The sequence below is a fragment of the Malurus melanocephalus genome, unplaced genomic scaffold (assembly GCF_030028575.1).
Source record: "Malurus melanocephalus ecotype Western Australia unplaced genomic scaffold, MMel_1.1 scaffold_14, whole genome shotgun sequence".
Lineage (NCBI taxonomy): Eukaryota > Metazoa > Chordata > Aves > Passeriformes > Maluridae > Malurus > Malurus melanocephalus.
This window is the reverse complement of record NW_026623246.1, coordinates 4,251,188-4,269,050: the sequence shown is the minus strand read 5'-3', so window position 1 is coordinate 4,269,050 and position 17,863 is coordinate 4,251,188. Positions and strand designations below refer to the sequence as shown.

Sequence of the window (17,863 nt, the reverse complement as noted above, 5' to 3'; positions counted from 1 at the left end):
AAATGKATCCAGCTCCAGACTCAGAATAGCAGGGATGATTAGTGTGAACAGCTGAGGTTTACTGCTGTGAAAGCTGTGCCAGCCTGCCATGGTGCCCCTCGGTAGCACACAAACACCTCTGGGTCCAGCTTAGCAGACTGGGGATAGATTGGAGATGCTGGCCAGGAGGAACAGTCATCTTGTTGTCACCTCCTGGCTTGTCTTTTTGCTTTGGACTTTGTTAACTTGTCAACATCAGGAGCAGCATCCTGACAGACACAGGTTTCCTTTTACAYCTCAACTTTTTATCTGAGAAGACTACACTGATGAGTAGAAGACACATCATCTGAGACATTGGTTTTCATAGCATAGGTAGTTGGTTCCCAAAAGTGGACAACTGCCAGAAGCCAAATGGATTCTCTCTCCCAAGAGTATAGCAGGATAGAACTGGGTGCCCAAACTTCAACCCAAGCTGCAATGTTACTCTTCTGTTGGCACTCCAGTCAGTAATTTTTCTTGAGAGTATTCCTGGAGAGTACTGTATGCACTTCAAACGGTGTTACTTCTAGGAGGAATTACCCAACACGCTGTGACTGATGGAGACAGCTGAGAAACTTCAGCATGTCAAAATCGTCTCTTACTATGGACCCAGAGATAGGCCTTGATGCAATTCTCTTTGGAAGCATTCTGGAGCATTTTAAAAGCATCAGTGTCTGGGGCCAAGTCAGGTAGGTGTAAACTCCTGTGAAGAGAATATTGAAGTAAAAGAAAGGAGACACATTTGTCAGAGTTCAGTGTAAAAGAGAGCCAAGACGTAGACATGGCAGCAATGGCATTTATTTCTGTCACCTGAGTGTGTGTGATAGGAACATCCATAGAGTGAGAAGGGAATATTGTGATACTCTTACCAAGAAAACAGCCATCACTACTGATGTGTAGGATGAATASTGTTCTAATGCTGGACAGGAAACAGATGCCTGTATCATGACTGAATCACAAGAATTTCAATGCAAAAATCTGTAAAGCAAATGCAGTAGCACACAACGGTCACATTACTGTGCCGCTCTAGTAATGATTTCATGGCCTCTACATGTGTAGGAGGGACAGACTACTATCTGCAGTATCTTGGAAATACCAATGAATGAAAAATGTATGTGTAATCCACTCCTSAAACTCCCATTCTGGAGAGACTCTGATGACTTGTTCTCTGCCAGCATCCTCAGAGAGAGGGGACGTTGTTAGGCTGATGCTAGCAGTGAAAAGCCTGTAGCCAGGCACACTGTGGTGCTTGCAAACACTTTCTGGGAGGCAGTATTTCTTATGATCAAATTAAAGAACATAGCAGAGGTGTCCAGGTTCAGCCTGAACCTCTCAAAGCAGGCCCTGATCATGAGATAAGAGCCACTGGTGACTATAGCAGAAAAACTTATCAGAATGTTGATTACCTCAGCAGTTCCTGCAAGTGACAGTTTCTGAGGGCAAACATCAGTACAAACATCTACTTGCYCGAGGCATATCTCCTCCCACTCACTCTCCCTTTCATCCCTAAACTCAGGCCCTGTTAAACTTGGACCTTTTTCTCCCCAACTTTTCAGAGTTCTCCTTAGGAGAGAAGTCCTTATCCCAGCACAAAATACCCAAGATTTACTGCTATCTCCCACTGCTGCCTATCTAATCTATTTTACTCAGGTACTTCACACTTATCTAATCTAAAGGGTCCTGTAAAAAACCTGCTCTTGCTTTAAGTTCCTTTTCACTCCACTCCTCTTGTTGTCTAACCCAAAAGTTGGGCATTTGGGACTAGCTATGGCTGAGCCTCCTCAGTGCCTGTGGCACCTCAGGTTTGAAATACCGTGATGAGCTGCAGGAGATGAGAAATGAGAGMGCCTTCAATATGGCAAAGACAACAGAACTGCTTGGCAAGTGAGTTGCTTCACCTGGGTGCAGGTTACATGTCTACACGTCTGTGCATGTGAGAGAAAGGCATCCCCTTGTGCCCTGCCAGAGGCAGGTGGTATGAAACATCTGGAAAGAAGGCAGGTACCTAAAACATATTTAGTGTAATGAAATTCAGTCCTCCAGTTTACCTGGCCAAATGAATTTTGATGTCCACAAATTGGCCAGTAGAATATCTATATTCTCAATACATCAACATGTTCATTCAGCAAATACACCTTAGCCCCTAGACTGTAAGACAGGCTTAACTCTGCCTACCCTGGCAATTTAAATTAGTTGCTAGACTTTGCACTGAAGTGGTTGAGATGTGCTCAAAGATGTCTGCAGCAGCTCTCCTGTGGGGATGATACTCTTTAGCAAGGAGTGATAATAAACAGTAGGATGGTGCTAACACTTTAAGCTGCTGCAGCTGCCTGCTAAGTGAGTATGTGTCAACACCTTCAGACTGGAAGGCGAGAAAGTGAAATTATAGCTTTCAATTACCCTATTTCTGCTTTTGCAACCTCTTCTATTAAATCACTTTCAAGGATGATTAAGGGACTCAAAGGTTTGCTTGTTTTATGAATCCAAGATATGGACCATGTTTCCAGAAGTTTATGTCCTTCTTTAAGCTTTTATTGTAACTATGACACCATATTTACAATGAAAAATTACAGCAAGATAGTCTTATACAGGAAAGTCCTAAGAACACTCTACAGTGTCTTGAACAAAAACATCTGCCACTAAAAACCAGAACACTGTAATATGAAGAAGAAAATTAGGTACATAGTTTAAAAGGTTTGCATAGCTTGAATTCTCTTTTGAAAATACACAAATACAAATGTCTCAGAGTCAATAATGAGATCTAGTCCCTCAGCTTAGCAATGAAGTAAGTAATATGTGATTCTAGRATCAAATTTTCCTCTGTGATATTTTCATCTCCCTGTTAACGTTTGAAAGCTAAAGCTAGAGAAATTGATTGGCAATGTAAAAAATGTAAACCTGGAAAATTTGACACTGTATTGATGTAGCTATGCTGATAGAGAGTCTTGTTAGACATTATACTCAGAGTCCATTTGTCGTTAAATCTCTCCAAGACAGTTTGTAAATCTGACAGTGTTCTATATGGGTATTAGTTATGATGCTAATTTAGATTGGGAGTCAGCATTGTGGCTTCTATAGAAAAAATATTATTATGAATACATGAACTGATTTTGTATACATCATGGGTTCTTGATGATGTTCTGCAGATTGGCGTGATGACTCCAGTGCAGAGAACAGTACACAGCCGAGCACACAGCTACACTTCTTGGTTCTGCTTGATAACAGTCTCAACAGAAGTGCCTCGACTGTTCCCCTTCTCCACCCTTCAAAAATCTCAAGTGATTTTAATTCTGGTCTTTTCAACTTCTTGACAACCATTGTGCAAACTATAACAGTTTTCTCTGGGTCTGGATGTCAAATAAATCTTTAAATGTTGTAGGACAGTGAGAAATGTTTAGGGACCTGGGCAGAACCCTTCTGTAGATTGCCAGTTGGACAGCAGTATGCTTATTCAAAATATGTGTATGTAATCTCTGGTCCAGGTCAGATTCAGCCTCAAAGTAGTCTTTAACAGCAGAAATTAATGAGGAACTCAAATTCAGAAACTACCACACATTTTTAACTATATGTATGCCTAATGAAATCCACAGCAACACACAGTATTGTAGGCAAGCACCTGAATCAGTACGACAGGCCGTGACTTGTAACACCCTTTTAAACTTAGCAGATGTGACCTTGATTGACAATAAGGAACATATGAGCCTTGAGACTTTTCCTCCAGCTACTGGAAGTAAACTCTCTTTTCAGTTTTCTGGATGCCAGTATTCATCCCTGCTGACGATGCAGGTTTTGATGGATAACCAGGGCAGTCACCTCTTTTCAGAGATTGTGATCTCATGGTCAAGGGTGGCACACTAAAAAAAAAACACAACCCAAAACATTACTACAAACCAGACACAACCTTTCGTTTCAGTCAATTCTTACAAATGCTTTATTTTCCTTTGTTCCCTTTTACAGTTCCCTTTCCTTGTTCCCTTACTTGTCCAGCCTCTGCACTGGAAAACACCATCCTAAAAACCGAAAAGCAAATAAAAATCACACACTCCGATGCTGATAAAGTACAGAAAATATTTGCATTTACCGCCTTCGCGGCTACAACAAAACCAAGTTCCACCCCCGCCGCCACTCGCCCAGGGGCGGCCCGGGACTTGGGCCGGGACCGTCCAGAGCCAGCCAAGAGGCGGTCACGGTGTCGGTCCTCCCGAGGCCAGGTGCAGGTGGAGCTGGCGGCAGAAGCACCAAATCCTGCGTTAGGGCGGAAAGTCTGAGATCGTCGCTCTGTGATCACCCTCGAAAACGCCCAGGGAAGCAGCAGCGAACGCCGCCGCCCTAGGCTGTGCTGACGGGCGGGGGCCGGCGGGGCTTTGCGCTCCCCGGCCGCAGGGCGGGTGCCCTGGACAACAGCCGGGAGCCAGTTCTTGCCTTCGCGGTGTCGTCGGAGAAGGTGGGTGGATTTTTGGAGGGAAGAGAAACCGTAAGCCGGGAGGCAGGGGAAGGGGACATGCTCCCCGCCGGCAGAGGCAGCGGGAGCCGGGAACGCCGCGGCGAGGGAAGGAGCAGGAGCCCCGCGGGCCGCCGAGTGAGAGGGGCCGGCTGGAGGGCGGTGAGGCGGCACCGCCCTTGGCGGGGTCGCGCTGCCAGCCCGGCGGGCTGGGGGCGGTGGTCACTCCGGCTCTAGCCAGGGCGGGGCCTGCCCGGGGATGGGCTGTAACGGTACGGGGCAGAACGGGGGCCGTGCGCGGGCCCGGGGGGGCGATCGCGGGGAGCGGCACGGGGGGGGCGGCCACGCACAGCCCCGCGCCTTCGGGAGGGYGCTGGCCGGAGTGCCCCGCCRCTCCCCCCTCGCCGAGCCCGGGCCGGTGCCCAGGTAGCCGGGGGAGCCCTGGGAGTAGCCCGGGGGAGGGCGCAGCTGGCGCGGCGCGATGGCCCCAGCACCGAGACGCCCTAATTGCCGCCGGCGGGGCCGCAGCGGCCGCAGGCTGCCGCTGTCGAAGCGAAGCGACGTCTGTGCGGGGGGAGGCCCGAGGGAGGGGCGCGGGCGGGGCGTGGGGCGCGGTGGTCTGATCGCGAACGGCTCCGGCTACGTAGACGGGGGGAGGGAGCCGCCTGCGAGCGAGGCAGACTCGCCTAAGAGACAAAAGCCCGGCACGGCCTCGCTTGTTGCCGGAGGAGTCTTTTGTTGCCGCTTCTTCACCGGGGCTYGTGTGCTCTCCCTGCCGTCCCCCGCCCCGGCACGCCGCTGGATACAGCCGGGGCGGGAATCGTGAGCAGGCGGCAGCTTCCGCCCGGCCCGAAGAGCGAGCGGCCCCTCGGCCCCCGGTGCCGTCCTGCTCCTCCACCAGTTGATCAAAGTTCGGCTGGGCCGAGGCGGGGAGCGGCCCTTACCGCCCCGCCGGCTGGGGCTGCCCGGACAGCGCTGCCCCGTCCTCGCTCCCTCCGGCGGCGTGTAGCGAAGTAGGAGGGAGCGGACACCTCCCGCCTCTCCCCGCTTGCCCTCTCCTCCCCGCGGCTGGGGCTCTGGATAGGAGGAGCTGGAGGAAGAGGAAGATGACGAGTGGGTGCAATTAGCCTAACAAGGGACGGGCGGCGGAGGCGGCGGCAGCGGCCCCGCGCCCAGGACTGACATCTGCTCTCTTTCCTCTAGCCATGAAGGCAGAAGCCGGGGAGCGTAGCTGAAGCTCAGGGTCGTTCCAGTGCTCTTCCCTATGGCAACCGCGTGAAGGGGCCGACCCCCGTCCCCCGGCGGCGGGGCTGGGCTGGCCGAGCCTCGCCTGCTGTGCGCGAGTGGCTCCAGCATTGGCTCTCTCCTCCCGTCCCTTTCCTTCCCCGATGTGGGCTCAACAGGATTTGCGCCTYCTTTGTAACCGGGAATGAAATAATGGCGACCCGGTGGGCAGCGGGGCCACCCGGCGGAGATGGAGACGACGAGCCCCCCCCGGGCGGCGGCAGCAGCGGCGCCGGCGGCCAGGTAAGAGCGGCGGAGGCGGGCGGGGCGCGGGCCGGGCCGGGCGGCCGCCTCCCGMCGCGGGGAACGGCTTGGCTGGAGCGGGCTTAATGGCCGCTCCCTCCCGCTCTCCCTCCCTCCTGYTCTCCCTCCCTCCCACTCTTCCTGCCCGCCCGCCCCGGAGTTGCTGGGAGTTGGACGCTGGGAGTGGTGCAGCTCCCCGGCAGTGGAGGGGAGCAAGCCGCCCGGCCGAGCGCTCGCCGCGCACTCGGGGCGCCGCTCCSGGGCCAGGAGGCGGCGGCGCCTTCGCTGCCCCACGGGCCGGGCGGTGACTCCGCTTCCCGCCYCGCGGAGCGGCCGCCGCCCTCGCCCTCGGTTCGGAGGTTTCCCCGGGGCCGCCCCTCGTGCCCCTCGCACCCCTCGACCCCGCGGGCAGAGCGTGGTTTGTCGCTCCCACGCCCAACMTGTCCGTCTTGGAGGGACGGGAGCGCTTCGCTGGGCGCTCAGGGGGACGGCTTCGTCCCTGTCACATTTCTACCCTGGTGATTTTAATAGAAATAAGGATCGGGCCTCTGTCTGTTTGTACTCAGTGCTTGCCACTCTCCTACGTATCAGYAGCTTATATTAAGGGTATCTCTATGCATAGCATTTGTTGCTGGAGCGATCCTCTCTGTGTTTAGTTAAGAAACTTCATGGCATGCCCTATGGTGGCACCATTGCATGTTTTGACTTGCAAGACAAAACTTTTAACACWGAACCATGTCTGATCCTTCCTTCTGTGCTCCCTATTAATAGTAGTAAATATCTCTGTAACAACTGTCAGCTTCAGATTCAAGCAAATACATATAACACCTTCCGTAGACATGTTTTAAGATTTGTCTTAGACTTTATTTACAAAGACAAACGATTTTATGTTTCTCAAAGTTTAGAGTATGTTGTGCTGAAGAAAAAGCTGATTTAAATTTACAAAGGGSTATGACATATATGCCCTTCATGTAGATACTCCCCCTTTTGTTTTCTGAAMTTGAAATACAGTTGAGTGATTTTTAAACATACAGAACTTTGAATTAAAAGTGTGGGTGGTTTTTGGATTGGTTGTGGTTTTTCTTGTTTCGTGTGGTTTTTTGTTGTTTTTTTTCCTTAGGACACTGAGTTTTAGTTTTAGACACTGCTATCTTGAATTTACCCTTTTGCCTTGGTTTGAAAGTGGCACATATGGCATTGTAGGACTTACCTTTCTGTTATCACGTGAATTAAGAGAATCACACAGTCTGTTAAAGCAGGTGGGTTAGGTGAGGATAGAATCGCAGTCTTAACTAAGAGCAATGTTAAGACAGATGATGTTAAGACTTTGTGATRAAATACAACTGAAAAGCAGTGCCATGTTTGGAGAACCTGTTCTTCAATAKTATAGTATTGAAGATAGTGTGGGAAGAAGTAGGAAACTGTATGTCTAATGGTAAAAATTACAATATGCTTTTTTACTCTGTCATATTGAAACTTCTGGTCTTTGGCACCGGCCCTTTTCATAATCTACCTCTCCCCATGGTGGTAAGCCCTAACAAGGCCTGCRGCACTTCTGGAGCTCATGATGTTAAAGCGGTCGAATTGGGGACAACTAGTAGGTGTGGAATTGCAAAATGGACTGCTCTGCCTGTTGTTTTGCCAGGTACTTACATGTTGGAGTTAAAATGTAACTGCTAGAAAACATGCGCTCACACTGGTGATTGCCTTAATCACAGCAGGCCTGATGTAATCTTTGCTTGAACTTAGACAGCCCTGGTGAATGTCTGATCAAGGTTGCAGTGCATTCTCTGTTGCTTTTGTGTAATATTGCTGCATGTCTTAAAGTTTAGTTTATTTTCTTACAACTTGATTTTCATAGATAYGTGTAAAATGCCAAGAGAGTGAGGATTTGTGGCTTGGCATCTGCTCTCTCAGTTCAGTTGATGGAATAGTTACTGTGTACAGTGCTTCATGTGCTATATGATTCTCTTCACTGAAGATTCTCTTGCTTGTTTTGAACAGTAAGACRTGATACTTTAKAAGTCAGAAAATACCTTCAATGAAAGACAGTTACTGTAAAAAAGGGACTTCAGGTTTTCCAAAAAATTGYTGCTGTTGCATGGGTTTGTAGTGTTCTAATATTGATGTGCAAGGTATTAGTAATTTCGGGAAATGATTTATGTTTTTGGGACACTGGATCCCATATGGTGTTTGCATTATAATGCAATAATTAAGTCATCTACATTTAATTTTTAGCTGTAGACCTTTATACTTAGCAGGCTGTCATGAGGAAGACTCGAAGCATAGCCTGTGTTCACCACAGTCAAGGGAGTTGCAACAGAAATTAGGATTTTTAACCAGTTTAGGGTTTTGGAAGTGTGCAACTGTAATCGTCAGAGTTTGAGCAGGAACAGAAAAACTTGTCCTCTAGCTTCAAGATAATGGTCAAATTAAGAAAGGGGATGTCTTACTGAGAAGTGGTGCTTCTGTGTATGTTAGTGTACACAGGTAGGAGAATAGAGGACGTGTGATTTGAGTATGCTAGATACTGCATACGTTGCTGCATAATGGTGTTTTGTTCTGGATGCCTGTCTGCTCTGATGTTAAGTTCTGTCTGGTCATGCCTTGCCATGATTGCTATTTCTATTTTCACTTCATTTTTTTTTGGTTTTCGTTTTGACACTGTAYGTGGTGGTCTTTCTCGGTTCAGAGCCCCTTCACTGAAATGATTGTTGAGAACAAAGATTGCACATTCAGGCTTGCAGGCTCCCGTCTGAACATGGAGTGCCTGTTCAAAGGGACAGGTCACGTATTCTGGGCTCCTGGGGGAGCTGGCAGAGAGGGCCAGGGACTCTCAGGGCTGTTTGCCATTCTGTTTGAAATCTGACACACGTTTACAAATGGAAGAATTGCTGGGCTTATGTTCATAAGGRCAGATAAGTGAGAGCGTGTTCTTTCTGGCTTTTAGATTAATAGGCATCCGCTATCGCTGTTCCATCAGGTTGTCGTGGTGTTTTGCTGGAGAGTTTAAACCCTGCTGAGGTACAGGCAGTACTGCTTCAGTCACAACATCCCACCTACAGACCAGTCCAGATTCAAGGCTGGAACTGGTATCTTTGTTAGTGTAAATTTAATTTCCCATATTTTGCCTAGAAAGGCACAACAAAAAGTGCTTTTATTTTTTGGAGCTTTTTTGCTTTTCTTACTGTTTTGCATTTAAAGAATTGCTGTGTCTCTTTGTGGTATAGTTAACTGTTAATCTGAATTAAAATTACATTCAGAACATTAAATGCARGTTGAAAAAAATATTGACCCACAGTGTGTATGGCTTTAAAAGCCAAATTTTAATTTTTAACRATACTGTTTCCTCATTTTATTAATACTAATATGAATACTAAAAATGCTTTATAAAATAATTTTATTTAGAYTGATAGTTTTTTGTTGCTTTTGTGACATGATTTTGTTTTGCTTAGCCAGGTGAGTTGTTAGGAATAGTGAATGGTCTTTAGTGATTCCCAAGAGCTTCTGTATTTGTCAAAAGTTAGGAATACATTTCCAAAGATTTCTAAAAAACAAAAGTTAGAGGTACAGCAGTACTTGTTTTATAATCACAACTGTTAAATTTCAGAGAAGAAGAAAACCCCACAATATTCTCTCTCCTATACCTCATCAGGAAGAGCGCAACTGCGTAAACTTGTGCTGGGTCAGGAACCAGAGAAGGGCAATGATGGCGCTAAAAATAGAAAATCATTTGCCTTCTCGCTAACAATAATAGATCGTTTACTATTTTAGCAGCCCAGTTACGACATTGGTAAACTTCAAGTGGTGACTCCAAGGTGTTGCATCTCTGCCRTTGGGGGAGAATGTCAGTCTTTATGTAATTGTGCCTGTAAACATGTGAACTGTTCTGGAACTCTGTGTTGTTGGGTCTTGGTGCTTTTTCTATGCCTGATATTCAGACCTTGGGAGTTTTGATCATAATGTTAAAGATCAGAATTAGAGAAATCCATTTGTAAGRTTTTATCAAATAGTACACAATAGTGGTTGTCAAAGTGTACATTGCTTAGGGTGATAGAGAATTCTGCGCGAAGCTTCTGTTTAATAAATKCAGCATAAATACAGCCTTACCAGGAGTTTTGGTTGCAGCTGTTCAAAAAGCTTGAGTTAAATCCTGTTTAATTGTGCAAGCTTAACTCTGACTTCTGCTCTGATTTATGTCAGCGTAAGTCTAAGATATTTTGACAAAACATGGACCTCTTCCATGAGGAAATGTTACGTATTTGATAAGTGACAATATAAAGTAGGAAATARTTCCTTCAAGAAAAGGAAGGTACCTGCCTTCAAATGTAACTACATTTGATGTGGGTTTTTTTTTAAGTGACTTCTTCTCAGTTGTACAACTTTGTTGATTGTATGACTTCAATATAATTGTATGGAAAAAAATATTCTTGCAAGAAAAATGAAATGGACAGGTAGTATCTTGAACTGTGTCCATATGAAATAATTGCATTTATTACATGCACTATATGCATTGTACAACAGAACTTTTTTCTTTAGCAGGGTTTGACAAACGTCAAAGAACTGAGTTGACATTTTTCTCTTTATAAGCTATTCAATYATTTCTATTATTAAAATGCAAAAATAACATTTGATGCTTCAGATATATTATTTCTATCATTTGTATTTACTACATGCAAAAACAGTTGAGAGAACATTTGGGGAAGAGGAGCTATTCGTTTCACATGCTGCATTTGTGGTCTTGTCCCTCTTGAATCTTTGAAAACATCTTACTATAGGTGGGTAACCAAATCATAACTGAACAGTATGGCCCTGAAAAGTGTAAAAGCTGTTTGTTTTTTTTGTTTTTTTTTTAATTGTCTGAATGCATACATATGTGGCAGTGTAGATGATGATTATAATATAAACGTGCAACCTGTGAACCTTACTAATAGAGAAAGTTTATCTTTCTATAGAAGTCTAAGTAGCAGTGTTAGGCTAAGCTGTAAGGAATATATACTGGTGCTTTGTAGCTGATGTTTTGGTTTCTTTCTCTGATAAGAACTGGAAGAAAAAAATGAGGTTTTCTAGCATTCACAGGTTGTGTGCAGTTCTTTCTTGCAGTTGTTTGTGTATTGCATAGAATAGGAAGCAGTTACAAAAATATATGAAAAAAGTGATGTTAAATGGAAACAAGATTTATTTCTTGTGGTGAGTGGAAATCTTTTTTTTTTAAAAAAAAAACCCAAAAACAAAAACATGAGTTAGCCCTGGTATAAATGCTGAGGCTTCTAAAGTGGCGTTGAAACAGTGAATTGACAGTACTCCAGAAGTCAGTTTTGGTGGGCTATTAGGTACAATTCCATGATTGTGGAAGCTGTCAGAGCCTACAATCTCGTCAAAACCTTGAACTTAGGKCCTGCTGTAGAGGAAGTGTTTGTTTGCCTGCCACATTAGATAAAATATATATACTTAAAATATGTTATGCTAAACATTACACCGACAGTGGATGTGAGTTATGCTGTCTGGTCAGATTGATTTCTTTTTACATAAATCTTGTAACACTTTGCCTGTTTATAATAAGAAATGTAGATTATTGTAAGTGCTGTGCATTTCTGTTGTCCRAGGCCCTTTTATGTCTTGTAATTTTTATTGTTTTTGCAAAGACACTTCCATGGTATTTTTTTGCCCATCACCCAGTAGTAGGCACACATTGTAGAAGTATAATGGGTGGGAGCAGTGACATCGAACAGGCTTTGACTGTGTTCATATCAGAGGCCTGATACATCTTGTAAACCTGACAGAACATAATCTTAGAGCTGCAAGGTGGGATAAAGTGTTTCATTTATATGGTTSTTGAGTACATAAAGGTTATTTAATGGGAAGGCTTCCTCTGTGGTGTACTTTACCTTTTTGTTGGTCTGTTGGTTTGTTTTTTTTTTAAACTGTGGTGAAATGCATTTTTCATTTGCTCTAGTTAGATGGGAACTCTGGCTACTCTCTGAATTCTTGTTTACTTTGTTAAYGGGGAAACAATTTCCTGAATTTACTGTTTGATGACTGCTGTTGGATTTGAAGAGAACTCTTGTGGGGAGGTGATACTAGAATTTAGCGACTGGACCACTTGGTAATGGGATGATAAAGATTAGGCACAACTGTGCTTTGTTCTGACTCTACTGTGCTGGGAGGCTAGAAATACTGTATTTTTTCTGAATTGGTGTACCATGTTATTCTATATGTTGGTGAATTGTGTTCACCAGAAAGTGTTGCTGCTTCATATTTTCTGTTCTAGATTTTTGCATTTGAGAGCTTGTAGTTCAGGAGGGTTTTAGTGAARCCTTGGGATCTGTTGCTGCAGCTCTCTGTACAACATGTTTGAAAAAGCCTGATACAAATTATGTTAGTAAATATTAGGTGCTGGACAGGAGAGATTCTGTGTGGGCATTCTGGAAAAATACAAACAGCTGTTAAGATTTTGGCTCTGGCTTGCAACCATGAGTGTACACCTTTGGGAGTCTAGGTAGTAGGCTTATTTTTGTTCTGAATTTCTTTATTTCTATTTGCCAGCAGCTGCTGCTTTGGTGAGCATGAATGAGGCGCCTCCTTAGGGGACATGGCTAATTACAGATTGTCTGTTGGTGGAGGGGGGCACTCTGAGATAGACATTTTCTTTTATGTGTGTGTCATTTGCATAATGTGTTAGGACACACAGTATGGACTACATTAAGCACTAGCAAATATGCTGTGCGGAATAATCTTGCACTGGCATCACTGAAWTGGATGGATAACATTATCTTCCGTATTTTAAATTTTGTGGTTTATGTTTGTCTGTTTGAAGGGCCAGGGACAAGAAATCAAATAGAAAACCATATAAACTGTATTGAGGAGAGAGATTTTAAATGCTTATGGGTAACAGTTGCGGTTGGGACAAATAAGTTGGAAAGAGAAACCTGAACTTGTGTAGGGATTTTGGTTTTTATTTGTTTGTTGTGGGTTTTTGGTTAGTTGGTTGGTTGTTTTTTTTTGGGGGGGGTGGGGGTTTGTTTGTTTTTTGTTGGGTTTTTTACCTAATTGAAATGGCAGTGTGCCCTCCTATTTGTATGTATGTATAGCTCTTTGTCCACATCGATGTAGCACTGTTTCTTATTGAGACTTYATTGCAAACCACTCACTCTTTAAAGGACTGTATTTTGTTCTCTTCTGTTTAGTTTTTCATCTAAATATGTTGGGCTTTTTGTTTTACGAAGTTTGAGACATAAGAGAGTGAACAGTCCAATAATAATAAAAAAAAAAGTTTTAAAAAATTAGGCTTCTAAAATTGCTTAAATGTTAGTGTTGAATGTATCTGTGTACTTGTAGTCTAAGTGCAAGGGCAGAAAATTCAAATACTGATGTGACTGGTGCAATTTAAAACATCAAGATGAGAATGTTTCTTGGATACAACTTGTTCTGACCTTGGGATGAAATAAAAGAGAATCTTTAAACTTGCAAGAATCCCTTACAGATCACTTGGCTTTTGGCAGACAGATGCTGACTGATACGTTCACAGCATTGAGGTGAACTCCTCAATCTTCATAACTAAAAYTGATCTCATTTTACAACTGAAGTTGTGGTTTTATATTGGAAGACTGCACATGGAAAGATGATGTTCAAACACTGGTTTATAGAGCTCAAGTCATGTGGATTTCAAAAACATAATAYAATTCCAGTTGTTTTTGAGAAAAACACAACATTGTAACTTGTCCAAGTCTTGTCCTGGTGTAATAGAATGTGGAAGTGGTTGATTTCCTAAGAAACTTGACAGATACTTAAATGCAATTCTTTAATTAAAGTCTTTGTAGTTTAGACATGTTTAAACTTATATGTCCTCAGTTTCTTAGTGTTTAAGAGAGGTAGAGGTCAATCAGTGCTTGCAGGAATATGGAAAGCTATCACAATTTCCTGTTGATGCAAGAATTGAAAATTGAAACATTTTGTTGTTCTTTTTGCCAGCAAAAGAAACTGCGGGTCTAGTATGTGTTCCTGAAGCAAGTGACTCTTCTTACCTGTGGGTTCTGACCTGTTTTTTGTAAGATAAAGATCTGGTTAGGGTTATCTCCAAAAGAAATGCTATGGTTACAACTTCGTGTAACAATCTGTCCCATTGCAGTTCATGCTTTGTTATTGTTGTTGTGCTTTTATTCTCAGGTCTCTAATTTTGATGCAACTTTAATAGGGAGCCTGTGACTCCAGTGAAAAGYATTCCCATGTATAGCCACAAACATTTCTTATTCATCAATGGCTGTAAAATCTGACTTGTTCCTTCTTGCATGCATTTTAAAATTTTATTATCCTCAGTCACCATGGTAAAAGGTGAGTAAGTAAACTTTGCCCGGAGTAATCAATTTTCATGGCAATTTTACAGGCCTTCTGCTCCATTCTCTGTATTTACACTGTTTTTGYATGGGTCTTTCTAAATACAGTTTCACATTTTCTGTATGCTTTAATTATTTTCTTAAATATGTTGGAGAAATTGCTTTGGAGCTGCTTGGGAGGTGGGATTTAAACATGATCTTTTCTTTACAAAGACAAATGAATGGCTTGTGTTCTGCTTGGGAGGTATTAAAGTTTCCCATCTTGCCAAATCAGCRATAATATGAAATTTGGAAGAGTGAAACAAGGGAACATGAATAACCTTCAGTGTTACKTGCAATCTGTGCATCTGAATCAGATGCTGGAGTAATTCAGTAGCTGCTAGTAGTTTGACAAGCTGGTATTCTGATCCTGATGTCATGGARGTGATCTTACAAGCTCATTGCTTGCATCTCCTTTGTCAGCACTTAATTTTTTTTAAAACTTGAGTAGTATTCCCGCTTTTTTAAAATGCTACGTACAGAATCAAAACAGCCCTTGTAGCTGAGCCTGTGCAACAAATGAGTTTTTTCTGTATGAAAGTGTTATGAAACCTTATGTTGTATAATGGATGCTGGCCAATAGTCTTAGCATTTCATAGCCCATGCCCTTTAGGTGTTRTTTTGCATGAGTTCAAAACTGTAGATGTTTTTGACTAATTTTCTCTCTGTTTGCATTGTGACTGAGACTACAATTCAGCTGTATATCTAAATAGATCTGATAACTTTCTGCTGTTTTCATGAGTTAAATAGCATTGGAGAGGTAAAGTGCTTTTTTTAAAAAAATCTTTCTTTAGTTTAGTGGTGAACTTTTTCATGGTGATGGTTACTCAGATTAGCGAAGATAAATTGTCTGTGCAGAAATGCTGAAGGATCTTCTTCAGCACTAGTTGATACAAAATGTRCATAAATGTCAACGTAATATGTCACATATAAAATACTGGGAGGTAATGATTAACCAGGAGCTCATGGGTGAAATCTTAAATGTTGTGGTAGGCAACTCCAAGGATTAAACAGCAGCTTAATGCTTACTGTTGGTCAAAAAAAAAACAAATTGTCATCCATTTCCTAATAATTTTGAACAGACAGTGTTCTCTGTTATGCTTCAGTATATAAATCCATAGTGCATTTGAAGCTGGTGTGTCAAGGTACCATATCTCTTCATTTTTCTCTATCTCAGAAACAATACAGAAGAGCTGGAAAAGTTGTGGAGAAAGGGTAACTATGATAATTGCATATATGGAGCTGTTTCTGCATCAAAACAAAAAAAAAAAAAAAAAAAAAAAAAAAAAGGAAGCTAGGACTTGGCAGTTTGGGAAAGAAGAGACTGGAGACAGATGGGTGATGTTGAGATGTAACTTTCTCCATCTGCCTCTTGAATTTCTGTGGATCAGCTTTTTACTATCTACACCAGGAACTTGGAGGTGTCAGWTGAGCATGGTGGAGTGAGAGCAAGCAAAAGGAGATGGTCCTTTGCATAAAAGTTAATTAAGCTTGTTACTCTGCTCCATACTATTTTGGAAGCTAAAAGCATGTGTGTAACTCAGACGTATTTTTGAAAGACCGATGCTTTAGAGCTACACGGTACCCTTGCAGTGGAATGAATTATGGATTTGTGAATAATTAAAGCTGGGAGGATAGTCTACTGATGCTTGTTTTTGTGTTCTTTCCTAATTATTCACAACTATCTGCATTCRGTTGTGGTAAGAGCTGGCCTAGTTGCATCTTTGATCTGATCTACAGGTGTGCTTACATGTTGCAATGCTGATTCCATAATAGCTCATCCGGATTCCTTCTGCTTTTGGGAGGTTCTGTACCAAGCCTGATGAAACAGGCAGCTGTTGGTGATCAGCAACAGGAAATAGAGTTTTTCAAATATTCAGGACAGGGCCTGTTTTTGCTTCTTGAAGATACSAAACTTATGTCTTTGTTTTTGCTTGCTTTTGTTAAAGTTGTTGTATCATATGGGTCTAATGTTCTCCAGTTTCAATAAGCTAAAATGAAATGCACCATTACCTGCTTCTGTGTTCACTCCAAGTCTTCTCCATCCCCCCTCCCAGTTGAAGGAGAATGCAAGGTCATTGGGGATTGTACACAGAAGTTACATATGCTGTCATGCTTTCATTTCTTTTCTACTTGTTTGCAGGCAAGTGGGTTTTTTTTTTTGCCTGTGCAGTAGCTTTTTATAACACCTTTTTAGTGGACTGCATTAAATTGCAGGACTTAATTTTTGATTCCTGGTCTTATTGCAACAGCAAACCCAGTAAATGCCATAGAACCTGTGGAAAACTCTCTTCTTTTGTGGTGAATGATGCTGCTGATATTTCTTTTGCTGTAGAATAGTTACTCCTCTTTCACTCCAATTTTTCAGCTTAAGAAAAGGAAATACCACTTTCAGGGGCTATGCAGCAAGCTACWTATCTCCAAAGACATGGAGACTGAGTGATGTACAGATAGGGAAAAGAGTGGAGGGAGCAGCTCCATCTGGCAAAGTGAAAATTCTCCCCTTCACCAGTCATGAATATCAGTGATCTAGAAGGTATGGAAAAAAAAAGGTAAACTTCTACCTAAACAACTGTGAAATGGGATGGCCACAAAAATAGTTAAGTTGGAGTTCTTGTCTTTTGTGGGTGCGCAGACAAACAACCTCCACCCCCAAAAACTATTTTTAAAGCTAGATCTGAAATGTTAAAAGGCATCTGTGGCTAAGATGGTTTCTGCTCTTGTAATCAGTGATTCATGACTGAGAAACTAAATTCCTTAATGCAAGTGAATAGAGACAGTGGTAATATTAGACAGTTACTCAGCAAGGCGTGTTCTGGGTAAACAGTCCTCACTGGTAAGTTTTTCTGTAGAGACTCATTTTTTCCTTGTTTCATTTAAATTGGGGAGTTGTATAAACTTAGGAAAAAACCTTGTATTCCCTTCAGAATTTAGTGATGGCTGTTTTTCACACTATCCCGGTGTGAGTTTATTTGGGGAAAAAGATTCTCCACTTGCAACTCCCTCAGCATGTTAACCTTTATACATTTCATGGCCAGCATTCTGTGGCTAAAATTTTGGATGATGCAACATCAGTATGTGATGTAATTGTTGTCTGTAAGCTTCCTTGCACTTCATAATGGGAATCTGAAGTTTGGAAACAGAATTTTATCTGTATTAGGTTCTGTGTCTGCTGTGGGAGAGATTAATCACAAACACCACAATCATCTTATTTTGGATGGTGCCAGAAAAGTGAATAATGATGTTTTAGCATGGTTTGTTTTTTTTTTTTTTTTTTTTTTTTTTTTTTTTTTTTTTNTTTTTTTTTTTTTTTTTTTTTTTTTTTTTTTTTTTTTTTTTTTGTTTTTTTTTTTTGTTTGTGGTTATTGGATATTTTAATGCCACCAAATGAATTTAGGGAAGGCATTATGTGTGAGATTAAAGTCAGGATTTGTGGGAGTAACTTGACCTTAAATTCTGTTAATACTGTGGTGACTTCCTCCACTTGGATAATCTGGTCTGGCAG

The 17,863-nt window shown here is 42.7% G+C and overlaps 1 protein-coding gene across 4 annotated transcripts in view; it reads left to right on the top strand.

The window, feature by feature from the left end:
• The first annotated feature begins 4,407 nt into the window (after positions 1–4,407).
• ARHGAP21 (Rho GTPase activating protein 21) overlaps positions 4,408–17,863 on the top strand; it is a 111,681-nt gene continuing 98,225 nt past the window's right edge. For 2 of the 4 annotated variants that reach the window (XM_057383988.1, XM_057383966.1), the window contains exon 1: positions 5,579–5,986. In XM_057383988.1, coding sequence (XP_057239971.1) covers positions 5,897–5,986 — 90 coding nt within the window. In that variant the 5' untranslated portion in view covers positions 5,579–5,896. The other 2 variants (XM_057383981.1, XM_057383974.1) reach the window with 2 other exon arrangements.